The sequence below is a fragment of the Mobula birostris genome, chromosome 1 (assembly GCF_030028105.1).
Source record: "Mobula birostris isolate sMobBir1 chromosome 1, sMobBir1.hap1, whole genome shotgun sequence".
NCBI lineage: Eukaryota > Metazoa > Chordata > Chondrichthyes > Myliobatiformes > Myliobatidae > Mobula > Mobula birostris.
Window position 1 is genome coordinate 224711843 of NC_092370.1, and position 27024 is coordinate 224738866.

The window sequence follows — 27024 nt, forward strand, 5'->3', positions numbered from 1 at the left end:
CCAGCTTCCTTCCACATCCCAGAGGTAAGTTCCTTGGTTGCTGTAAGTTGCCCCCTGTGTGCGGGTGATTGGGGAATAAAGTGGCATTAATATATATAGGTGGTTGACGGCCAGCAGAGACTCGATGGGCCGAGTGGGTCAATTGGTTTATTATTGTCACGTGCTGAAGTACAGTGAAAAATTTTGTTTTACTTGCTATCCATACAGATCACATCGCAGTGCATTGAGGTAAAACAGGAACAGAGTGCAGAATAAAATTCCATTCCCTTGAGCAGAAAATCCCACAAAAAGTGGTGGATACAGCCCAGTTCGTCGTGGGTAAAGCCCTCCCCACCATTCAGCACATCTACACAAAACGCTGTCGCTGGAAGGCAGCTTCCTTCATCAGGGACTCCCACCACTCAGGCCATGCTCCCTTCTCGCTGCTGTCATCAGGAAACCACAGGACTCACATCACCAGGTTCAGGAACAGTTACAGTATTACCCCTTAGCTATCAGGCTCTTGAACCAAAGGAGATAACTTCACTCAACTTCACTTGCCCCATCATCGAACTGTTCCCACAATCTATGGACTCACATTCAAAGACTCTTCGTCTCATAGCCTCGATATTTATTGCTTATTTGTTTGTTTGTTTGTTTATTTTTGATTTGCACAGTTTGTTATCTTTGGAACACTTGTTGAACACAAGTTGGTGCGGTTTTTCATTGAATCTGTTAAGGTCATTATGCCATGGATTTATTGAGTATGCCCACAAGAAAATGGATTACAGGGTTGTATATATGTACTTTGATAATAAATTTACTTCTGATCTTTGAAGTGTTATGATTTATAGAGAAAGTGCATTACGGGCAGGCAATAAGATGCAAGGTCATAATGAGGTAGATTGTGAGGCCAAGAGTCCATCTTATCATACTAGGGGACCGTTCAATTACCGAGCAGGTGCACCTAATAAAGTAGCTGCTGACTGATAATAAACCTGATTTTGATTCTGATTATTTATTCTGCGTCGGTGCCTTGGTCCTAGACCCTCTTACTAACGGAAATATCCTCTCCAAGTCCACTCTGTCCAGGTCTTTCAGTATCTGGTAGCCAACCTGGTAAACAGGCTCCTGGGACTTTGCTGAAAGATGGGACCTTCGATATACGTGTGTCATTTAATGAGAATACTGACAAATGAAAGGGGAGGAAATAGGAAGAATTAGAATTAAATCTACTACGGAAAATGAGTGGGAGTGAAATTTCCTCTTATTTAGAGAGAAAAAGAAAATGGGACAAAGCAAAATTAAGCTTCTTCTTTAATATATTACATTTCAAAATTTCTAACAATTTACTACCTGTAGAAATGAAGCAGTTGTTCCTTTTTGAACCATGGATGTTAGGTAACATCAACTACAGTATATAAATCTCATTAAAGTAAATAAATATTGAGCGTCTGTTCGAGAATGTGACTGTATATTGAGTGCCTGTTTGTGGGTGTGACTGTACCCCGGGTCAGTTTGAGGGTGTGACTGTACCCTGGGTCAGTCTGAGGGTGTGACTGTATATTGAGTGCTTGTTTGAGAGTGTGACTGTACGGTCAGTGGGTGCGTCTATGAGTTTGTGCCGGTTTGGAGGCGTGCCTGTAGTCTGTGTGAGGGTATGTCTCTTTAAAGGTGTTTCGTTGGACCGGGAGCCTACTAGAGGGTGTGCCTGGACTCTGAGGAAGTTCCTGCCTCTCTGAGCTCAGGTAGTGCCGAGACGTCGGGAGGAGGCGGCAGTTCCGCCCCGTACGCCGTGCCAGTGAGCGAGGCTCCGTCCCTCCCCCTTCTCGTCGCTCGCCGAGCTTGTTGCTCGGGCTGAAGGGACGCCGTGATCCGGCGCGGAGAGCCGGAGTCCGGGCACACAGGATGGCAGCGACCGACTGGGACTGGTTTCAGCGGGAGGAACTCATCGGACAAATCAGCGACCTGAGGGTACAGAACCTGCAGGGTGAGTCCGCCTGAAGTTTAGCTCCTCCAGCGCCTAGAGTCCCGAGTTGGGACGTTTCCCAGGCCGGGCAGCGGCATCTCCGGGGTGTGAGGGGAGTGTGCGGCTGCGGGTGGGGGTGGGTCCGGGTCCGGACTCTTAGAGCCCGTGAGGGGCGGGGAGGCAGCCCGTCTGGGGAGGGAGAGAGGGGGAAGGCTTGGAGAGAGGGGGTGAGAAAGAAAGAGTAGGGGTTGATAGAGAGGGAGAGGGGGTGAGTGAAAGAGAGAAAAGGAGGTTAAAGAGAGGGGTGTGTGAGAGTGGGAGGGAGGGGGTGGGAGAGGGGTGTGTGAGGGATAGAAGGAGTGAGTGAAAGAAGGGATGAGAGAGTGAGATAAGAGAAAAGGTGATGAGAGAGCAGGGGTTAGGGGGTGTGAGATGTGGGGGAGAGGGTGTTATGAAGAAGCAGGGATTGAGGAAGAATATGGGGAGGGGAGAGGGGTGAGGGAGAAAAGGGGGTTAGAGAGGGGTGTGTGTGTGAGAGAGATGGGAGAGAGGGGTGTGTGAGGGATAGAAGGAGTGTGTGAAAGAAGGGATGAGAGAGTGAGGTGAGAGAAAAGGTGATAGAGTGGGGTTAGGGAGTGTGAGATGTGGTGAGGGAGTGGAGGAGAGAGGGTGTTGCGAAGAAGCAGGGATTGAGGAAGAATATGGGGAGGGAAAGATGGCGATGAGAGAGAGGGAATAAGAGGTGAAGGGTTTTGAGAGAGAAGGGGGAGATGGGAGAAAGTGGGGTTGAGAGAAGGGTGGTGAGAGAGGGTAAAAGAGGGGGTTGGGAGAGAGGTTGAAAGGTGGGGTGAGGGGAAGAGAATGGGTTCAAGAGAGATGGGTAATGAGAGAGGGTGAGGGGATAAGTGTGTGTGACTGATGGGGGCTAAGAGAGAAGGTGTGAGGGAGGAGTATGAAGAGGGTGGGAGAGAGGTATAGGTGAGAGAGTGAGGGGAGTGGAGAGTGCATGACAGGAGGGAGGGAAGGGGAAGGAGAGCGTGGGGGGTGGGAAAGAGTGGGGGAGTGAGCAGAGCAGAATTGGGGGTGCTGTGAGGGAGGGGTGTGGGGAGAATGGTGTGAAGGTTGCAGTGAAGGGGTGAATGACGCTGACCCAGACTCTGAGAACCTGTTGCCCCTCTTACTCTCACCCGCTCACTGGGGCGTTAATTGTGTAAAACTGGTCTCTTCCCTGGCCCGTGGTCTGTTATTTAACATGTCTCATTGTGTTTCACTCCTGCCTCTCCGTACAACTCAGGATCTGCTACTCTTTCCTCATTGACTACTGCCGTCACTCTGTCCACTCGTTCTCCCTCACTCCTGTCAAAGACTGTACGCGTGTGCTTTTGTGTCCATGAGAGAGAGAAACTGACACGGGCTAAGTTGTGTCATGTCAAATCACATGGAGGTTATTATCTTGTGCACAAGTGCACGTGTGTACTGGTGCAATGAAAAACTTACTTGCAGCAGCATCACAGGCACAGATAATCAGATAAGCAGCATTCACAAGAAAAACATATATCCGGTTGAAAAGATTTAGAACTAAAAAGGTGGATGTTAATGCAAACTGATGTGTTCATAAGTGTTGCTACAGTGATTAGGATTTTGCCAGTTGCTGCAAGAGCTGACTGGTTGAAGGGAGTAGCTGGTTTTGAACCTGGTGGTGTGGGTCTTCAGGCTTCTGTACCTCCTGCCTAATGGTAGCAGTGAGAAGCTGGCATGGCCTCAGTAATGGGAATTTTGATAATGGTAGCAGTGAGAAGCTGGCATGGCCTGGGTGATGGGAATTTTGATAATGGTAGCAGTGAGAAGCTGGCATGGCCTGGGTGATGGGAATTTTGATAATGGGTATGCTTGCTTGAGCCAGTGCCTCCTGCAGGCACTCCTGATGGTGGAGAGGGATGGTCTGTGATGTATCGGATGGAGCCCGCTACTCTCTGCAGCCTCTTGTCTTCCTGCGCATTTGAATTGCCGTAGCAGATTGTGATGCTCCATCCCTAACTATGAGAATGAAAGACTCAGGTGTCCCACCATCTCTCTGTTTCCCGACTGCTTGTGTACCTCTCCTGTCAAATCTCTCCCCCTTTCCCAGTGGTTATGATGTACTCCTCTGACCATTCCTTTTCAACCTGAAATGTTTCTCCCATCACAGCCGCCGCTTGCCCTGCTGAGTTTCTCCTTAGAGTGGTATAGTACTACAGCACAGAAACAGGCCCTTTGGCCCATCTAGATGCTGATATTCTGCCTAGTTCCATTGACCTGCTCCTGGACAGTATCCTTCCATACCCTTCCCATCCATGTACGGTACTGTGCGAAGCTCTTGGTTGTATGTATGTATATGTGTGTGTGTGTATATATATATATATATATATATATATATATATATATATACATACACACACATATATACACACACACACACCTAAGAGCTTTGCACAGTACTGAGGGAATTATATCTATTGCACTGTACTGCTGCCCCAAAAAAATTGACATTTTTCTTGACATATGTAAGTGATGATAAACCTGATTCTGATGTGGGTCTCTATTGTGGACTGAGAGTGGGAAGGGGGCAGGGAGAGGGGAATCGTGTTTGGGGAAAGGAGAGGGAGCGGGAAGCACCAGAGAGACATTTTGTAATGGTCAATAAACCAATTGTTTGGAATCAAATGACTGTGATTGGTGTCTCAGGGCTGGGTGTGTCTGCATCTGTGACACTACCCCACCCCTGGCACTCCTTCTCTGTCACCTGCCTCACACTCCTCCAGTGCTCCACCCTCACCATTCTCAACATCCTTTGCTACTGCCAGAGTTATGAACTCACTCTCCGCTCCACATATATATATAATCTGTTGGCAGCCTGTTCCCACACTTGCAGCACCCTCTGAGTGAAGAACTTTCCCCTTGAGTTCCCCTTAAACATTTCATCTTTCACCCTTAACCTGTGGCATCTAGTTCTGTCATCTAACTTCAGTGAGAAAAGCCTGATTGCATTAACCCTGTGGATATCCTTCATAACTTTGTATTACTCTATCAAATCTCCCCTCGAGTTTCATTTGTTCTATTTCAGAATGCCAGTGGTTCCATCCTTGTCTTGCTCATTCTGTTATGTATCCAGCTTAAAAACACTGCAACAGAATCCGATTCCAGTTTAGTATATTGTGAGGTGTATCGTTTTGCGCAACAGTACAGTATAATGCATAAAAAACTAAAATTACTTGGTGGAAAAAGTGATCAAAATAGTGAAGTTCCTAAAGCATTAGAGCATGAACATCCCAGGCAAGCAGCCTCTATCATCAGGAAGCCCCACCTCCCAGGTCACGCTCTCTTCTTGTTACTGCCATTAGGAAGAAAGTACAGGAGCCGCAGACCTCTCACCACCAGGTTCAGGAACAGTTGTTTCCCCTCAACCATCAGGCTGTTGAACCAAAGGGGACAGAGGGGGAGAGATTAAAGGAGAAGGGGTGACATTACTAATCAGGGAAAATGTCGTGGAGTGCCCCTTCAGGACAGACTGGAGAAGTCGTATAGTGAGGTGTTGTGGGTGGAGCTGAGAAATGAGAAAGGTATGACCACATTAATGGGGTTATATTACGGACCACCCAACAGTCCGAAGGATTTAGAGGAACAAATTTGTACAGAGATTTCAGACTGCTGCAACACAAGGTTGTTAAAGAAGGTGATTTTAACTTTCCACATATTGACCAGGATTCCCACACTGTAAAAGGACTAGGATAGAGTTTGTCAGATGTGTTCAGGACAGTTTCCTTCGTCAGTACTTGTAAGTCCCAACGAGAGAGCTTGTGATACTGGACCTGCTATTAGGGAATGAGGCAGGCCAGGTGACAGAAGTTTGTTTAGGGGAACATTTTGCATTGTGATCACAATGCCATTAGTTTCAAAGTAAATATACAAAATGATAGGTCTGGCCCGTGGGATGAGATTCTAAATTGGAGAAAGGTCAATTTTGATGGTATCAGAAATGATCTGGCCACTGTAGACTGGGACAGGCTGTTTTCTGGCAAAGGCGTTCTTGGTAAGTGGGAGGCCTTCAAAAGTGAAATTTTGAGAGTACAAAGCTAGTGTGTGCCTGTCAGAATAAAAGGTAAAGATAACAAGTGTAGAAGTTTTCAAGTGATATTGAGGCCAGGATCAGAGGGAAAAAAGGTGGTGTGTTGCAGGTATAGGCAGGTAGGAATAAATAAAGTGCTTATGGAGTATAAGAAATGCAAAAAATTGGGAGGGCTAAAAGAAGGCATGAAGTTGCCCTAACAGACAAGGTGGAGAGATCCTAAGGGTTATACAGATATGTTTAGAGTAAGAGGATTGCAAGGGATAAAATGGTCCTTTGAAAGACCAGAATGGTAATCCATGTATGGAGCCAAAACAGATGGGGAAGATAGTAAATAAGTTTTTTGCTTCTGTATTTACTCAGGAGATGGACACAGAGTCTATAGAAGTGAGGCAAAGTGGCACCAACTTCAGAGACCCTATACAGGTTACAGAGGAGGAGTTGTTTGCTGTCCAGAGGCAAATAAGGGGAGAATAAATCCCCAGGGCCTGACAAGGTGTTACCTTGGACCATACAGGAGGCAAGTGCAGAGATTGGCAAGGCCCCAGCTGACATATTTAAAACATCCTTAGTGACAGGAGAAGTACCAGAGGATTGGAGGATAACCAATGATGTTCTGCCTTTTAAGAAAGATTCTAAACATTAACCAGGAAATTATAGGCTGGGGAGTCTGATGTCAATTGTAGGAAAGTTATTGAAAGGTATTCTAAGGGACTGGATATATAAGTATTTGGATAGATATGCACTGATTAAGGGTTGTTAGCCTGGCTTCATGTGTGGTAGGTCATGTTCAACCAATCTTGTAGAGTTTTTTGAGGAAGTTACCAGGAAAATGGATGAAGACGAGGCAGTGGATGTTGTCTACATGGACTTTAGCAAGGTATTTGATGAGGACCTGCGTGGGAGGTTGGTCAAGAAGGTTCAGTCACTTGGCATTGAAGATGAGGTAGCAAATTGATTTAGACATTGGCTTTGTGGGAGAAGCCGAGAGTGATAGTAATGGTTGCCTCTCTGACTGGAGACCTGTGGTTAGTGGTGTGCCACAGGGATCGATGCTGGTCGGTTGTTGTTTGTCATCTGTATCAATGATCTGGATGATAATGTGGTTAACTGGATCAGCAAATTTGCAGATGACACAAAGAGTGTGGGTGTAGTGAAGAGTGAGGAAGGCTATCATGGCTTGCAGAGGGATCTGGATCAGCTGGAATATTAGTCTGAAAAATGGCAGATAGAATTTCTCTCGGGAACATCATTGAAATGTTACCCCCGGCCTGTGGATTCACTTTCAAGGACTCTTCATCTCATGTTCTCAGTATTTATTGCTTATTTATTTATTATTATTATTTATCTTGATAATAAATTTACTTTGAACTTTTGAGTGTATGTCAGGCTCTTGGAGCTCCTCTCTGGTGGTAGTAATGAGAAGAAGGCATGTCCCGGGTGGTGAGGGACTTTTGTTTTGCTGCTGTTCTCCTGAGGCATTCCTTTTGGAAGATGTCCTCGTTGGTAGGGATTGTGGAGTTTGTAATCCTCTGCAGCTTTATCCGATCCTGTGCGGCGGCCCCTCCATACCAGCCGGTGATGCGACCAGTCAGAATGCTCTCCATGGTATAACTGTAGAGCAGAAATGTTAAAAACTGCAAATCATACATTTCGGTATGAAAGGGGACAGATGTTTAAGAGAGATGCGTAGGGCGTGTTTGTTTTACCACTCAGAGTGATGGGTACCTGGAATGAGCTGCCGAGAGTGGTGGGGGAAGTAGATAGAGGCGTTTAATAAGCTTTTAAATAGATATATGAATATGCAGGAATGGAGGGACATGATTTGTGTGCAAGCAGAAGAGGTTTGGTGTATTTTGACGTTCTGCTCAGCACAGGCACTGTGGGCCGAAAGGCCTGTTCCTATTCCGTACTCTTCCATGTGCCTCTGGCAGCTTGTTCCATGTACCCATCATGAAAAATTTGTCCCTCAGGTCCCCTTTACTTCCCAGCCTCCCCTTACCTTAAACCTGTGCCCGCTAGCTTTACCCTGGGGTAAAAGCCCTGCGGTCATCCACTTTATCATGACCACAGGAAGAGGATCAGATTTCCAAACACTCCTTTGAGAGGAAGAAGTCATTACTGAATCGTTGAGTGTGCGTCTTGAGGCTCCTGTATCTCCTCCTCCTTGACGGTAGTAATGAGAAGAGGGCATGCCCCAAGTGGTGAGAGTCCTTAATGATGGATGCCACCTTCTTGACGCACTGCCTTTTGAAGGTGCCTTCGAGGGTGGGGAGGTTAGTTCTCGTGATGCAGCTGGTTGAGTTCACAACCCTCTGCAGCTTTTTCCGATCCTGTGCAGTGGCCCCACTGTACCAGACGGTGATGTGACCAGTGATGCTCTCCATGGTACATCTGTAGAAACTTGCTCAAGTCTGTGGTGACATGCCACATCTCCTCAAACTCCTGATGAAGTCGAGCTGCTGGTGCACCGCCTTTGTGATTGCATCAGGACGTTAGGCTCAGGCTGGATCTTCAGGGACGCTGACACCTAGGAACTAGAAGCTGCCCCTCATTGTGGATTATTGGTGCCTCTGTGAGTGGGAGAGGGTGGTGAAAGAATGCAAAATGAAGCAATGGCTGAAAAAACAGGATCAGAGCAGAGAATTAGGATCAGATTTATTATTAATGAGTAACACACACAAAATGCCAGAATAACTCGGGTCATGCAGCATTTGTGAGGAAGCGTCTGGGCCTGGAGTGTCAACTGTTTCTTTCCCTCCATAGATGCTGCCTGGCCTGTTGAGTTACAGAGTCATAAAGCACTACAGTAGAGAAACAGGCCCTTTGGCCCATCTAGTCTGTGCCGTACTGTTATTCTGTCTAGTCCCACTGACCTGCATCTGGACCATAGCTCTCCATAACCCTCCCATCCATGTACTTATCCCAGCCTCCTAAATGTTGAAATCGATTTCGCATCCAGCACTTCCACTGACAGCTTGCTCCACACTCTCACCACCCTGAGTGAAGAAGGTCCCCCACCTCACACTCTTAAATAGTCCACCTTTCACCTTTAATCTGTAATCCACTTGCTCTAAGTTTCTGGTGATCTAATTAATGTAAGACGTTTGCAAGTGGCATTTTGTGTGTGTTGCTTTGAGATTTCTGGCATCTGTGTATCTTTTGTGAAGGGCAGGATAGGGTTAACTTGCTCAGTTGTCTGCAGTGCCCTGTCAGAGTTTACAGCGATGAACAAAATGAAGGGTTGAGTGAGTTTTTCAAGGGCACATTGGCACAATTAAAAGGAAGTAAAATTTTTTAAAAATCAGCAAGATTGTGTTTTGGCTACATGGCCACATTATGGAGCACCAGGTACAGTGTTGGTCTCTTTATTTAAGATTGGCTGTTAATAGTTGGCAGAGATTCTTTTGAATGGTACGGCAGAGTTTAGCAAAGTGAGAGGGGAGATAAACAAAGTTTAAAAAAATATCTGGACATCGAACAGCACAGGATCGGCCTACCATGTCTGTGCTGAACCCAGTGCCAAATTTAACTAAATCTCTTCTGCCTGCACGTGATTCAATGTATGTCTGTGTGTCTAGTCAATATATGTTGTGTGTCTAGTCAATGTCTGTGCGTCTAGTCAAGAGTCCATCGGTCAGGGTCAACCATGGATGTTGCTGCAGGCCTGGGCAGTACGATATGGAGAGCGAGCTGTTGCCCATGTATCAAGCACCTCCCCCCCCCCCCACGCCTCTGATGAACTCAAAGGAACGGCAGAGAGCGATACAGTTTAGCACCAGCAGTGTCGCAGGAGATGCCAGTCAGCGTTGAACTCAATGTAGGACTGCCTTAGGGACTCCAGCTCTGGATTTTTCCCTCGGGTTTACTCCCAAAGCCTTCCCAGTGACTGGGTATAGCTGCTGGACAGCTGAGGTTTGAGGTCAGAGTTTTCCTTCTCCTAGATGAGCTGACAACTGCGGCTGACGAGTCCCGTCCATCCGAAGCGACTGGTTTTAAGGTGCCAGTAACACCTTTGCCCCTTCTCCTGTCAGCAGAAATGGTTTCACTGGGCTTAGTAGCTAAGCCACACATGAAGGCCAGGAGCTGGACTTGGCTGTCAGAGGCCATTTGAGGTGCACGCCTTTGGAAGCATTTAATATGTAGTGGGGGATTATCCCCATTACCACCCTCGGCTATAACAACCTTAAGGAACAACGTGTGTCTAACAGCCTGTTGAATACCACTATCCTATCTGCTTTCACCACCTCCCCTGCAGCTCATACTATTGTCTGCTTAAAGCACATCTCCTTTAAAAATTCACCCTGTCACATTAAATGCATGTCATCTAGTTTTTGACATTTCTGCACTGGGGAAAAGATTCATGTTGTTTACTCTATCCAAAACATAGAACAGTACAGTCCCTGGCCACAATCTTGTGCTGAACTGATTAATTGTGTAATTTTATCCATGTCCTTCTGCCCCAGGGGTTCCCAACCATGGACCCCTACCATTAACCGAGGCGTGTGTAGAGCCCAGGTTGGGTCTGCTGTCTGCACGTCCATGTGCCTTTCTAAGAGTCACTTAAACACCTCTGTCATATTTGCCTCCATCGCTACCCCTGACAGCTCATCCCAGGTACCTGTATAAAATACTCACCCCACACATTCAGCTCATGGACATTGAAACATCCAGTGAGATGTGTCATTTGTGTTAATAATCAACACATCCAAGTGCAGCCCGCAAGTGTTGCCACCCATTCCAGTGCTAACATAGCATCGATCCTCGTCGATAACCTTTAAACTTAACCCCACTCACCTTAAATGCTTGACTTCTAGTATTACACGTTTCGACCCTGGGAGAAAGGCCTTGACTGTCTACCCTAACTATGCCCCTCATAATTTTATAGACTTCTGTCAGGTCTCCCCTCAGCTTCCAATGTTCCAGAGAAAAGAACCCAAGTTTGTCCATCCTCACAGCTCGTGCTGTCTAATCCAGGCAGCATCCTGGTGAACCTCTTCTGCACTCGCTCCAAAGCCTCCTCATCCTTCCTGTAATGGGATGCACGCAGTAAATCTTGAAGGATCTCAACAGGGTGCTTGTGGAAAGGATGGTTCCTCGTGTAGGAGGACCTAGGGGGTCACTTTAAAAAGTAAAGAGTTGCTCATTTAAGAGAGAGAGGTGATGATTTGATTTCTCTCAGAAGCTGGCAAACATTTGCGGCTCTTTTCCACAAAGGCCACTGGAAATGTTTGAATGGGTTCGGTCCCGAGTTTTGTGATAAACGAGGCGGTGTGAGGTTATGGGAAATAACTAACCCACGAGTAACCCGCTCCCACAAACTCGACCTCCGCAGAGGCAAGGTGGAAGTGAAATAACCAGGGTCTCAGTAATGGAGGCGCAGGAGACGGCAGGTACTGGAATCTGGGGCAACGAACAAACTGCTGGGGGAACTCAGCAGGTTGATCTGTGTCTGTGCATGGGGAATGGGTGAGAGTTCACAACCTATGGATTCACTTTCAAGGACTTGACAACGCATGTTCTCAGTATTATTTATTTGTTTATTTAATTGCATTTTCTTTTATGTATCTGTTATCTTTACGCTTTGGTTTGTTCATCCTTGGGTGCAGTTTTCCTTTTTTTTTGTATTTCTTTGTGTTTTCTGTGAATGCCCGCAAGAAATCAGGGTTGTATGTGGTGACATATGGACTGTGATAATAAATTTACTTTGAACTTTGAATTTTGAAAAGCAATAGAAATTACAGAGGGGGTATGGTGAGAGGGAATCCCCCTCTCCCCCTCTCCCCCTCTCCCCCTCTCCCCCTCTCCCCCTCTCCCCCTCTCCCCCTCTCCCCCTCTGCCCCTCTCCCCCTCTGCCCCTCTGCCCCTCTGCCCCTCTGCCCCTCTGCCCCTCTTTCCCCCCTCCCCCCAGCCACAGGTAACTTTCCCTGCTTCTTTCCCATTAGCAAGTTAGCGGAGTTGTGAAAGTTTGCACTGCTCTGATCACCCAGACCAGGGAGTGAGTTACAGGCCTAATGACGGGCTTTGTACATAGAACAACAGCTACCCAGCAGTGAATTACAGGCCAGAGTCTAATCAGAGACTTGTCTACAGAAAAACATAGCCAGCAGTATGTTACCGTACTTAAGCTGAAATCTTATTAAAGAGTTCATGTGATTTTGAAGCTGTAGTTGCAAGCAAGGGTTCAAGTGGTCAATAGTACTGCCTACGATCAGTGCTGTGAACGCAATGAACTGCGCTGGGCTAACATTCTGTAACTGATTCAGTGAAATCTGTCGGAGGAGCAGATGGTAATGGGGAGAGTGTGAGGTACAATTGTCTTGAGAGATGTGGCAAAGAGGAAGGAGCGCTGATGTTGAAGAGAGAGAGAGATAAAGCATGGAAACAGACCCTTCAGCCCATCAAGTTCATGCTATCTGACTGCCGCCCATTTACACTAATCCTATATTACTCCTATATTTGATTCCTCCCACATTCAGAGTCAAAGTAAATTTGTTATCAAAGTACATATTTGTCACCATATAGAACCTTGAGATTCATTTTCTTGCAGTTACAGGAAAAGCAGAGGAAAACAATGGAATTTATGAATGACTCTAAAGGCTGACAAACAACCAATGTGCAAAAAGAAGGCACGTTTTGAAAATTTAAAAAAATAGAAATTATACTGAGAATATGAGTTGTAAAGTCCTTGGAAGTGAGTCTGTAAGTTGTGGAATCGGTGAGTGTTGAGGTGAGTGAACCAACCACGTTGGTTAAGGAACCTGATGGTTTTAGGGCAATGATGGTTCCGAGTGTGGTGGTGTGGTTTCTCTTTGTGCTCACACAGTTTCTTGTCTTTTGAACTCGGGCTGAACGTCCAAGTTGCTGCGCCCTTTCATTGATTCTATTACGATTATCACTCGGTTGTGGATTTATTGAGTATGCCCACAAGAAAATGAATCTCGGTTGTGTGTGGCGACTTTGATAATAGATTTACCTAGAACTTTGACTAGAACTGGGGAGGTCATGGGTTAAGGGTGAAAGGAGAAATATTTAAGGGGAATCTGAGGGAAAACTTCTTCATTCAAACGGGTGGCGGTGTGCAGCGAGCTGCCAGCAAAAGCGGCGGATAAGGGGTTCAGTCGTACCACTTAAGAAAAGTTCGGAGAGGTACATGGAGAGGTATGGTCCAGGTGCAGGTAGGCAAGATCAGCCTAGCAGGGACTAGATGGGTCAAAAGGCCTGGTGCTTGTGCTGTAGTACTCCATGACTCTAAGTTGGTGGATACGCAGTGAGAGTGACACAGTAACGTAATGGTGAGCGCAATGCACCTGCAGTGCCAGTGGCCCAGATTCAATGCTGCTGTCTGTAAAGTGTGCATTCTTCCCTTGGCCCCGTGGGTTTCTGCTGGGTGCTCCGGTTTCCTCTCCCATTCCAAAGCCGTCCGGGTCAGCAGATTAGTCGGTTACATGGGTGTAACCAGGTGCTGGAGGTCCCTGGTGATGGATTCTCCTTTCCTGTGACAGTGACTCGTCTCACCCAAACTAGGGAGTGCCGGAAGGCCCGACAATCGTGCTGCATCTCTAAGTAGGTGGGATTGCTCTTCCTGGTGCTGGCACGGACATGATGGATCAAATGTCCTCCTCCTCTATCGTAAAATGAGGGCGTGAAAGAGATCTACCAGAATGCCACCTGGGTTAGAGACCGTGTGAGCTAGGGCTTCTCCCTTTGAAGTGGAGGAGGATGAGAGGTGACAATAGAGGTGTACGAGCTGTTGGTAGAGTAGACAGCCTGAGATTCCTTCCCAGGGTGGAAATGGCTATTATGGGGGAGGGGCACAATTTTAAGGTCATATACACAAGAGATTCTGCAGACACTGGAAATCTAGAGCAACACACACAAAATGCGGAGGAATTCAGCAGGTCAGGCAGCATCTATGGATAGGAATAAACAGTTGACATTTCAGGCCGAGACCATTCATCTGGACTGGCTAATTTTAAATTGATCGGACGAGTGTTTAGTGGGAATGTCAGAGGTAGGTTTTGTTTTACACAGAGTGGTGGGTGTACGCAATGCCCTGCAGATACATTAGAGACATTTAGGAGACTCTCAGATAGGCACATGGATGATGGGAAAACGGAGGGCTGTGTGGGAGGGAAGGGTTAGGTTGACCTTGAGTAGGTTAAAGGATTGGCAGAACATTGTGGGCCGAAGGGCCTGTACTGAACTGCACTGTTCTACGTAATAAGCACATAAACAATGGGAGGTTCATCCTCCATGGAGCTCTTCGACATGTTTTTTCCATCTGTTTTGGAAAGCTAATTAGCTTGTTTTGACTAAAGCTCCACTCTCGTTCTAAATTTGAATCTGGGTGCCTCACCTGCAGGTGAGACGAGTTGAAGGGGGGAGGTGGGGGGAGAGCTTTGTAAACCGTGTAGCAAGCACTCGGAGTGACAGGGAGACAGTCAGACTGGACTGAAATGCGAGCAGAGGAAATGAGAATCTGGTTTAATATCACTGATACATGCTGTGAGATGTGTTGCTTTGCAGTGGCAGTGCCGTGCAATACACAAAAAACAAACTAATTACCATAAGAAATATTTACGTAAAATCAAATTAATAGTGCAGATAGAGAGCAAAGATAATGAGGTAGTGTAGATGGATTGGTTCATTGTCTGTTTGCATACCTGATGGTGCAGGTGAAGAAGTTGTTCCTAAAACGTTGAGTATGTAGCTTCAGGGTCCTGATCCTCTTCCCTGATGGTAGCAACCAGAAGAGGGCGTGCCCTGAGTGGTGGGCGTCCTTAATGGTGGATGCTGCCTTTGTGGGGTGGGGGGGGGGGCAGACTGTGATGGAACCAGTCAGAACGCTCTCCAGGGTACATCTATAGAAATTTGCTGGAGTCTCCTCAAACTCAGAATGAAACATAGTCACTGACGTGCCTTATTTGTAAGTGCATTAATATGTTGGACCAAAGATAGATCTGCAGGGATGTTGATACCATTTCCGCTGTTGTTCCCTCAATGAGGGCTGGTATGCGTTCCCTTGACTTCTCCTTCCTGAAGACCACCATCAAGTTCTTGGTCTTACTGACATTGAGTGCAAGGTTGTTATTGCGACACCACTCCACCATCTTATCTCACTCACTCCTGTATCAGGGTTTCACAGCAGTGAGACAGTGGCTGGTCCTAACTGCTGATTACAGCAGGTTTTGCATCTCAAAACCACTCCTATCTCAGCATCTTCCAAAGCTTGGAATTGGAATTAGAATGCAGGGCATGAAACATAGAATGTAACAGTTCAAGACTTGAGGACCTGAGTTACGGGAAAGGATTGAATAGGTTATTCCCTGAAGCGTAGAAGAATGAGGGGAGATTTGATAGAGATGATACAAAATTATGAGGGGTATAGATAGGGTGAATGCAAGCAGGTTTTTTCCGCCACTGCGGTTGGGTGTGGCTAGAGGTCATGGGTGTAAGGTGAAAGGTTTAATATTTAATGGGAACATGAGGGAGAACTCCTTCATTGAGGGTGGTGAGAGTGTGGACTGAGCTGCAGGAGGAAGTGGTGAATGCGGATTTGATTGCAACATTTAAGAGATGTTTGAGTAGGTACATGGATGGGAGGGGAATGGAGGTGTACAGTCCGATGCAGGTTGATGGGACTAGGCAGAATAGTAGGTTGGCATGGACTAGATGAATCAAAAGGCCTATTTCTATGCTGTAGTAGTCTGTGACCCTAGGACTCTACACACCCTGGGGAAAAGATTCTGACTGTCTGGGCCTCTCATAAATTTATCACCTTCTGTCAGCTTTATCCTCAGCCTCCAATGCTCCAGTGACCTGGCATCCACAGCCATCTGTGGCAATGAATTCCACAGATTCACCATCCACTGGCTAAGGAAATTCCTCCTCATCTCGGTTCTAAAGGGACGTCCTTCTATTCTGAGGCTGTGCCCTCTGGTCTTAGACTCCCTTACTATAGGAAACATCCTCTCCATATCCACTCTGTCTAGGCTTTTCAATATTCAATAGGTTTCTGTCAGTACCTCCGGTTGAACTCTGTCTTTTTGTGTGTTTTTCCCCTGGCTGTCAGTCTGTGGTTTTGTATTGCCATGTGCTCCTGTCCCTGATCCTGCTCTACTCCGGCCCCTGTATTACTGAGTACTCTGCCTCTCACCTGTTCCTCATTATTACCTGTATTGCTGCCACCTCTGTCTCACTGTGCTCTGCCTGTCATCTGCCTCTCTGTTTATTGCTCAGTGTATTTCACTCCTGTGTTTCCACCTGTTTGTTGTGCCAGTGAATTTTCCTGAGCTTTTCCAGCATTCGTATCTGTACTCTGTTCGTCTGAATATTGACTTTGCCTGTTTCCCCAATTCTGGTTTTGGGATTTCCCTGGATGTTTTGATCTCCGCCTGAACTTTGACAGTGACTTTGTTTGCACCTCGGGATTTGTTACTCAATTAATATCACTGTGTGCCCAGTACTGGCTCTGTGATTGGATCCCTGCTCCAGTGTCCTGACAGTTTCAATGAGATCCACCCTCATTTTTTTAAACTCCAGTGAATATAGGCCCAGAGCCATCAAACACACCTCATATGTTAACCATTTAATTCCTGGAATCATTCTTGTGAACAACCCTCTCCAATGCCAGCATACTTTTTCTTAGATAAGGGGCCCAAAACTGCTCAAATACTTTATGTGCTGTCCGACCAACCCCTTATAAAGCCTTATCATTACATCCTTCCTCTTATATTCCACTCCTCTCAAAATGAATGTTGACATTGCATTGGACTTCCTTACCTCTAACTCAACCGGCAAGTTAATCTTTGGGGAATCCTGCACGAGGACACCCAAGTTGATTTGCACCTCTGATTGTTAAATGTTCTCCCCGTTTAGAAAATAGTCTACATCTTTATTACTTCTACCAAAGTGCATGACCATACACTTCACTATGCTAGTGAAGTACCATCTGGTACTTCCTTGTCCATTCTCCCAATCTATGTCCTCCCATCACCTCCCTGTTTCATCAACATTACCTGCCCTCCATCTACCTTTTGTATTGTCCTCAAACTTGGCCACAAAGCCATCAATTCGATTAACCAAATCATTGGCGTATAACCTAAAAAGAAGCAGTCACATCATCGACCCCACTAGTTACTTGTAGCCAACCAGAAAAGGACACCTTTATTCCATCCTGCCAGTCAGCCAATCTTCGATCCATGCTCGTACCTTTCCTATAATACCATGGGCTCTTATGTTGATAAGCAGCCTCACCTGTGGCAACTTGTCAAAGGCCTTCTGTAAATCCACTGACTCCCCTTTGTCTGTCCTGTTTGTTATTTCCTCAAAGAATTACAACAGAATTGTCGGGCAAGATTTTCCCTTTGGGAAGCCATGCTGACTTTTGCCTATTGCATCATGTCCCTCCAAGTACTTCTCATCCTTAATAATGGACTCCAACATTTTCCCAACCACTGAAGTCAGGCTAACTGGCCTATAATTTCCTTTTGTCTGCCTCCCACCCTTTTTAAAGTGTGGAGTGACATTTGCAAGAAGGAAGAGAGGAGAAGAGCTTCCCAGCTCTCTACTTCCCCTCCCCCTTTCCTGGTTTCACCTATCACCCACCACCTTGTACTCCTTCCTTCCTCACCTTCTTGCTCTAACTTCTCATCTTTTTTCCCAGTCCTGCCAAAGGGTCTCGGCCCGAAGCGTCGACTGTACTCTTTTCCGTAGATGCTGCCTGGCCTGCTGAGTTCCTCCAGAATTTTGTGTGTGTTGCTGCGAAGAGAGAATGTTCTGGAGTATTTCAATGGCCAGCCCAAAGCAGGGCTGACATTTTGAAACTGATTGAATAACTAGATCTGTTAACTAAACCCTGGCAGGATTTTAATATACAAATTGAGGGAAACTCTAGCTAATGCTGTAATGTCATTATATCTTGGCCTCTTGTCGTTTGGCAGGTCTGGTCTCTACCACACCTCCCCCAAAATGATCCAACCAAATGTATCACCTGTGTTCTCTGTATTTATTTTGTGCTAATTATCATTTGAGCAGATGACACTAAAGTTGATGGTGTTGTGGATAGTGGAGGAGGTTACAGTGGGACATTGATTGGATGCAGAGCTGGGCTGAGAAGTCTCAGGTGGAGTTCAAGTTGGCAAAAGTGTTAAGTGATACACTTTGGAAGTTCGAACTTGAAGGCAGAGTACAGAGTTAATGAATGGTAGGATTCTTAGCAGTGTGGAGGAACAGAGGGATCTTGGGGTCCATGTCTGTAGATTCCCTCAAAGTTGCCGTGCGGGTTGATAGGGTTGTTAAGAAGGCATCTGTTGTGTTGGCTGTCATTAGTCAAGGATCGAGTTTGAGCTGTAAGGTAATGTTGTAACTCTATAAACTCCAGTTAGATCCCAGTTGGAGTATTGCGATCAGTTTAGGAAGGATGTGGATGCTTTAGAGAGGGTGCAGAAGAAATTCATTTGGATGCTGCCTGGACTAGAGGGGATGTCATATGAGGATAATTTGACTGAGCTAGGGCATTTCTCTTTGGAGCAAAGAGGGAAGAGGCACAAGATGATCAGAGGCATGGATGAGGAGGGCAGCCTGAGACTTTTTCCCAGGGTGGAAATGGCTAATACGAGGCACCATAGTTTGAAAGTGATTGGTGGCAGGTATAGGGGGATGTCAGAGCTCAGAGGTAGTTGTTTTTACACTGAGTGTGGTGGGTGTGTGGAACCCTCTACCAGGGTGGTGGTAAAGGCAGATACAACAGGGACATTTAAGATACTCAGGCACGTGCGTGGTAGAAAAATGGGCTATGTGAGAGGGAAGAGTTAAATTGATCTTAGAGTAGATTAAAAGGTTGGCAGAGCATCATGGGCTACAGGTCCTGTATTCTGCTGTAATATTCTGTGTTCTAGTTGCTTGTACCTGCCATTTCACTGGTGAATATTTGCTCATTAAGATGCACCAACAATTCCATTTTGGAAAATTGCAATCACACCCGGCAAATGCTGAGTAACACCGTGAAAAGAAGTCAAATATAAATACTGAAGCTAATAGCATGACTCAGAATAAAATGGCAAATCAGATGAAACCTCCAGCAGAGATGGATTGCGATGGTGTTGCAGCCCATTCTCTTCACATCTCCAAAAGCTTTCGGCTAATCTGATTTTTTGCTTTGACTTAGCAACCAAAAAAGTGGTAATGCTCACAAACGGGAACACTGGGTCCTGCTGGGAATTACATCCAATATCCCCTCTAATGGGACCATTTGTTCTAGAATCTTCCTCAGGCTGTCTGCCTTTGTGCTAAATGAAAACAGATTGTAGGAACGCTGAGGCGACGAACAACCACCTTTTCTGTGGTCTTTGACTTGGAATGTTAACTGTCTCTCCACAGACGCTGACTGTTGTGCCAAGTGTTTCTAAGTGTTTTTTTTACTTTCAACTTGCCAGCTTTTGGTTGGTTGATTTATTTAGAGATACAGAATGTTAACAGGCCCTTCCAGCCCAGTGAGACAGTGACGCCCAATTACACCATGTGACCAATTAACCTACTAATCCGTGTACCTTTGGAGCGTGGCGGAAACCGGAGCACCCGGAGGAAAGCCGTGCAGTCACGTACAAATTCCTAACAAGACAGCGGCAGAATTAAACCTGCATTGCTGGCACTAGTAGCATTCGGCAAATCGCTGCGCTACCGTTTCCATTTCCACCCCTGGAAAAAGGTTCTGACTGTCTGCTCTGTTTACATTTCTATCAGGTTTGGATTCATGGAGCTCTACATCACAGAAACAGGCCCCTCAGCCCATTTATTTGTTCATTTACCTAGTCCCATCGACCCACATCTGGACCGTAGTCTGCCATACCTCTCCCATCCATGTACTCGTCCAAACTTCTCCAAAATGTTGAAATCAAACCTGCGTTCACCGTTTCCACTGGCGGCTCGTTCCACACTCTCACCACCCTCTGAGTGAAGACGTTCCCTCTCAGGCCCCCCTTAAATATTTCACCTTTCACCCTTAATCTGTGGCCTCCAGTTCTACTGTCACCCAACCTCAGTGAAAAAGGCCTGCTTGCATTTACCCTATCTGTACCCCTCATAATTTTGAATCCCTCTATCAAATCCCCCCCTCCTTCTCCTACCCTTCAGAGAATAAAGCCCAAACACATTCAACCTTTCCCTATAACTCAGGTCCTCAAATCCTGGCAACATCCTTGTTAAATTTCTCGGGGCTCTTTCAATCTTATCCAATTTGAAGGAGAACATGGATAATCTGTGGAATGTCTCCATCTCGCCACCTTTTCCTCAAATCCCTAAATGACCTCGGTTAACAAAACCTGGAATGTAGATAATAGAACAATGGAGTGCAGGAGGAGTCCTTTCGGCCTATCATGGCTCTGTTGAATACAATGTCAAATTAAATTAAATCTCTTCTGCCTGCAAATAATCTATATCCCTCCATTCTCTGTATCCATATCAGACTCTATAGCCCTGGTAATTTTGTATGTCTCTGTCAAATCTCCCTTCATTCTCCTGTGCTCTGGGAAATAAAGTCTGAACCTGTTCAAACTTCCGCTTCTCACAGAACATCTCTTTCAGTCTGTGACAAATGTCGAGTCGTTTCATCCAGAAAAAGAAACAGGGTGACTCATTCCTTCCGGCCTCCTCCTCCACCTCATCTCATCTCAGTGGAATGGAATGAAGTCAGTTTCATTTTGCTGTTAGTGAATTCCTGCAGCCCAGGGAGTACCTCATAAGGGGTGAAAACGCTAGGCATAGGTAACTCTGCAGAAAGGTGCAGTTATGAAGGCAACGCAGAGTTGGAGGGTGCAAGCAGGTTATGAAGGGAAGTGCTGGTTTGTGTATTAGCTATGGTAGCCGTAACATGGGCTGTTGCATTGAAATATTAACAGTAAATCAAACTATTCGGCAGTTACTCGTACACATATGATAAAAAGTTCTTCAGGTCTTGTCGATGTGTTGTAGCATTTGACACTGTGGCCAGCATTGAGTTCTTGAAAAGGACCTCCAAAGGAGATGCCTCAAAAAGGCAGCATCATCACCGAGGACACCCACCACCCACCACCCAGGACATGCTCTCTTCTCAGCGAGGAGGTGCACAAACCTGAAGACTCACACTCGATGTTTAAGGCACAAACAAGAGAAAATCAGCAGACGCTGGAAATCCAAGCAACATAGACAAAATGCTGGAGGAACTCAGCAGGCCAAGCAGCATCTATGGAAAAGAGTACAGTCGACGTTTTGGGCCGAGATCCTTCGGCAGGTCGCCGAGAGAAGGCATAGATGCTGCCTGGCCTGCTGAGTTCCTCCAGCATTTTGTGCGTGTTGCCCAATGTTTTAGGAACAGTTTCTTCCCCATCACAGTCAGATTTGCGAATGGTCTGTGAACCCATGAATATTGCCTCACTACTTTTACTCTCATTTTGGATATCCCTCCCTGCCAATCATGAGGCGAAACTTAAATAAACCTGCCCGCACGTGATCATATCTCTCTATTCCCTGAATGTTCATACCCCGTCGTGCCACCTATTCCAGGCAATGTTCTGGTGAACCCCTTCAGCACCTTCTCCTGCAGTGGGATGGCCAGAACTGCTGGAATATTCTGGTTGAAGGGGTGGGGGTGCATGGGGTGGAGTGGGGGAAGAGATTCGGGTGGTTTAGTGGCCAAGGGTGGAGTGGAGTTGGACGTGGGTGGATTAGAACCCTTTGTAGATCCCCACCTTTCGACCAGAACTAGACCAACCAGAGCTTGAAGTTCAGATGCGGTTAGGTGGGGTTGGGAGAAGGAACAGACTGTGGAGTCACAGTGTTGTTGCAAATCATGAGTAAGTATTGCAAAAAGTAATTCTGATGAGAGGGAGAGAGAAGGCACAGATAGGAGGTGAGTATGAAATTCTGCAGATGCTGGAAATCTGGAGGAGCACATACACACAAGATGCTGCCAGACCTGCTGAGTTCCTCCAGCATCTATGGAGGGGACTAAACAGTCGGGCTGAGACCCTTCATCAGGACTGGTGATGCAGGAAATTGTAGTTACAAGGTCAAGTCAGCTTTTTGTCTGGTGCTTAAGTGATGGTGTGGGGTTCCTCCTGGGGATTTGGCTTCCTCCCATATTAGGGTTAGGATTGCTCTCTGGTGTCTCCAACATTGTCAGATCTCCTCTGCATTCTTTCCAGCTTAATGGCGTCTTTCTTACAGCAAGGTGAAGGAAACTGAACACAATATCCCAGATGCCGCCTCACCAATGTATTGTGCAGTCACAATATAACATTGCACCGCTACCCTCAAGTGACCCGCCATTATCAGCCAAGGCGCCTGGGTTACTGGACTTGTATCGCAGAGCAGGACACCCACCATGAAACAAGCTGTGTCACACCAGTTAATTATAGGGTTAATGACGAAAATGTAATGCTGAGGCATTATAAGACATGGGTCAGACCACATTTGGAGTATTGTGAACAGTTTTGTACCCCGTATCTAAGTAACAATGTGCAGGCATTTGGAGAGGTTCCAGAGGAGAAAGAAAAGTCAAGATTCTAGATTCAGCATTTATTTATCAGATGTACATTGAAACATACAGTGAAATGCATCAACCAACATGCCCAAGGGTATACTCAGGGCAACTGCAAGTGTTGCCACACATTCCGGTGCCCAGTGGCAGAACAACACAGGGCACAACAGAATAGAACACAACATCTGACAAAGCAACAACAAAACAAGGCCCATATCCCCACCCCCCAAACACGCACACAGTCCTCCAACTCCAGGACAGGCCATTTCAGCCTCCTGTGGACTTGGACTTGCAGCCACTGGGCCACCAACTTCCCGACGGGTTTGCAGGCTCGAGGCTCTGGCCTTCGGGCCTCGAATTCCAGACCTCCACTCGATCCCCGGGCCTCGATCCTCTGCATCAACCCCAGGACCCACTGATCCCTGAACACTAGGCCTCAAACTCTGGATTCGTCGATGGAGGGACACCAAGCACGAACTCATAAACTCTGGTCTCGCTGAATCGCGTACCCAGGGGATCTCGGGACCTCACCCCTCCTTCCTGCATGGAACTCCGACTGCAGAACCCACCCACAGCTTGCTGACCGGTGAGGGGGAGGTTCACCGCCCCTCGTTCATGCTGGTCAGCCGGCCGGACATCCAACCACAGATGCCCTACCTCTGCGTCAAATGTGGAGTGGAGGCTTACGCCCTGGCCTGATCTCCAGTTCCCCCCACAAGCCTGCCCCTAAACCAAAACCTGACACCCAAATCCCTGCTCTGACCCCAGAGTCATCCCTACGAACATAAAAAAGAAAAATGGAGACGGGTCTCCCAACATGTATACATTACAGCTTGGTATGGCAACTGCTCTGTCAGAACATAGAACACAGTACAGGCCCTTCGGCCCATAATGTTGTGCCAACCTTTTAACCTACTCTGAGATCAATCCAACCCTTCCCTCCTACATAGCCTTCCATTTTCCTATCATCCGTGTGCCTATCAGAAGCCTCTTAAATGTCTCTGCCACCACCCCTGGAAGCGTGTCCCGCACACCCACCACTCTAAAACAACCTACCTCTGACATCACCCCTTTCTATTTCACAAGAGGCTGTGGAAACTGCAGAGTATCTGCACTGTAGAGCTCTGTGTCTCCATTTTGCAACATATCAGTGGATCAGCTGTCCCAGCTCGGTTATGTGCTTAAGGCATTGAAGGGTCATGTCTCATTGCCCTTCAGTGCACTTTGATGCGATGAGTCACATCATATATTTAAAGCAGAGGTTGCTAGGTTCTTGATTAATCAGGGCATCAAAGGTTACATGGAGGAGGCAGGAGAATGGGGTTGAGGGGGATAATAAATCAGCCATGATGGAATGGCAGAACAGGCTCAATGGGCCAAATGGCCTAATTCTGCTCCTGTGTCTTAAGGTCCAGAAATATTAAATACTGGAAGGCAGAGGTTCATAGTAAGAGGCGTCATACAATAATACAGCACAACAGCAGGTCCTTCAGCCCAACTAGCCTATGCTGACCCACCACATCCTCTGCTCGTCCCAGATGCCCACGTTTGACCCATCATCCCGGACCATAGCCATTCAGCCCATCGAGTCTGCTCTGCCATTCCATCGTGGCTGATTAATTTTCCCTCTCAACCCCATTCTCCTGAGTCTTGAATTGAATTGATTTTATTACTTACATCCTTCCTATACATGAGGAGTAAAAATCTTTACATTACGTCTCCGTCTAAATGTGCAATTTATAGTAATTTATAACAAATATTATGTACAACGGGATAGTCAATATAACATAAGAATACAATTGTGTCAGCATGAATTAATCAGTCCGATGGCCTGGTGGAAGAAGCTGTCCCGGAGCCTGTTGGTGCTGGCTTTTATGCTGCAGTACCATTTCCCAGACGGGAGCAGCCGGAACAGTTTGTGGTTGGGGTGACTTGGGTCCCCAATGATCCTTCAGGCCCTTTTTACACACCTGTCTTTGTAAATGTCCTGAATAGTGGGAGGTTCTCATCTACAGATGCGCTGGGCTGTCCACACCACTCTCTGCAGAGTTGTGCGATTGAGGGGAGTACAGTTCCCATACCAGGCAGTGATGCAGCCAGTCAGGATGCTCTCAATTGTGCCCCTGTAATGTCTGACACTCTTACTGATCCAGAACCTATCAACCTGCACTTTATAATGTGACTCTTGCTAGACCCATAACCCTGCTAGACCCTCCCCATCGAAATGCCAGGGTCCTGAAACGTGTTGGCTTGCAGCAGCAGTACACTGCAAAACGTGAAATACTGACTGAAAGTTACAATATAAACATTGAGCAAAATGGGAATAGTGAGGCAGCGTCCATGGGCAGTCCGGAAATCTGATGGCGGAGGGGAATCGTTCCTAAAATGTGGCGTGTGTGCCTCCTCCCAGATGGCAGTAATGAGAAGGGGGCATGTCCTGGGTGGTGGGGGTCCTGAATGATGGATGTGCCTTTTGATGTCATCAGTCAGAATGAGGGGGAGGGGAGACGTGTGCCCGGGGAAGTGGCCTTCGTCCTGCCCCTCCTTTGTTAATGTATGCTGCATGTCAGATCATGCAGGGGGAGTGACTTATCAAAGTACATGCATGTCACTGTAGACAACCCTGAGATTCATTTTCTTGCAGGCATACTCAATAAATCCAGCAGGCAAGCAACAGCAAACTGTGCAAATACAAAAAGAAAGAAAAATATTAATAAGCAATAAATATTGAGACATGAGATGAAGACTCCTTGAAAGTGGTTGCATACTGATACAATGTACTCTTGACTTCACAATCCATCTCGTTATAATCTTGCAGTTTATTGTTTACCTGCACTGGACATTGTCTGTAATGTTGGCACTTTATTTTGCATTGTTGCTGTTTTACCTTGTTCTACTCAAAGTATTCACTGTGTCTCAGTACCTGAGGGAATAATAAACCAATTCCAATTTCAAAGGAGTGCAGGTCTCCAAGGGAGAGTCAGAGACTAAGACTGCTTCACCCGTCTCTTGAGGAACAGTTGTTGTGGAGGTGAGGGTATTGGTTTATCATTGTCACAGGTACCAAAGATACAGTGAGAAGCCTGGCTTTGCATATTGTTCACACAGTGCATTCAGGTAGAACAAGACAAAACAATAACAACTCAGAATAAAGTGGTACAGCCACGGAGTAAATGCAGGGCAGGTAAACAATAAGGTGCAGGGTCATTATGAGGTAAATAGTGAGGCCAGGAGTCCATTTCATCACTTGAGGTCCCGATATCAGTGGGATAGAAGCTGTCCCTGATTTGGTGCTATGTCCTGTCAGGCTTTTGACTCTTCTGTGTGGTGGGAGAGGAGAGAAGAGGGGATGTTCTCGAGTATTGCCTTCATTTCCGGTTGTCCCAGTACAGGGGGGATGTGGAGGTTTGGAGACGATGTAGAAGAGGTTCACAAGGTTGCTGCCTGGATTAGAGGGTACGACCTACAAGGAGAGGTTGGACAAACGTGGATTGTTTTCTCTGGATAGAGGCTGAGGGGAGATCTGATGGAAGTTTATATAATTATAATGGGGTAGATAAAATAGACAGCTGTTAGCTTTACCCCAGGGTTGAAATGTCTAATACTAGATTAAAAGTGTGTTGGGGGGGGGGGGAGTTAAAGATGTTCAGGAAGTTTTTCTGTACATGGAGAGCAGTGGGTGCCTGGAAGGCAGTGCCAGAGGTGTTGGTGGAGGCAATTACAATAGTGATGTACAGTATAAAGGACCCTTAGATGGTCACATGAATGTGAAGAGAATGGAGGGATACGGAACAGGTGCAGGTCGAAGGGATTAGGAGTCATTGGACTAACCAGTGTTTCTGCACTGTTCTTGCTCCACCTTTTCCCCTCACTGGCTGTCTTCCCTATGCTCTTTCACTCCAGATGAAGGGTCTTGACCCAGAACATCTCCCCACAGATGCTGCTCAGCCTGCTGAGTTCCTCCAGCAGTTTGTTTGTTGCTCCAGCTACCAGCAGCTGCTGTCTTTTGTGTCTCCAAGCCTTTATTATTCAGTGTGTTTTATGTAAACCTGGGTGCATTGCTCCTGACATCACACAGCTGGTGAATGAACAATTGCTGGACTGTATTTTGATGCTCATTGAAGCTTCAGTGAAATTTGCCTCTTGCAAAAGGAGGGCAGAAATAGCTAAATTAGGGGGGTATAATTTTAAGGTGTATTGGATGAAAGTATAGAGGGAACATCAGAGGTACAGGTAGGTTTTTTTACACAGAGTGGTGGGTGTGTGGAGCCCACTGCCACGGGTGCTGGCAGAGACAGATATATTAGAGACTCTTGGGCACATGGATGAAAAAGAAATAAAGATTAGTTTCATCTGTCACATTTGAGGTTTCGATGTAAAACATACAGTGAAATACATTTTTGCGTCAATGACTGACACTGTCCGATGATGTGCTGGGGCAGCCTGCTTCCA

General features: G+C 46.5%; 1 protein-coding gene across 2 annotated transcripts in view; it reads left to right on the forward strand.

Moving 5' to 3' along the window:
- Positions 1-1674: 1674 nt before the first annotated feature.
- The window catches only part of LOC140205196 (uncharacterized), a 92661-nt gene continuing 67311 nt past the window's right edge, over positions 1675-27024 (forward strand). The window contains exon 1 of one of the 2 annotated variants that reach the window (XM_072272560.1): positions 1675-1969. In XM_072272560.1, coding sequence (XP_072128661.1) covers positions 1888-1969 — 82 coding nt within the window. In that variant the 5' untranslated portion in view covers positions 1675-1887. The remainder of the gene's footprint in view (positions 1970-27024) is intronic. The other variant, XM_072272549.1, reaches the window with a different exon arrangement.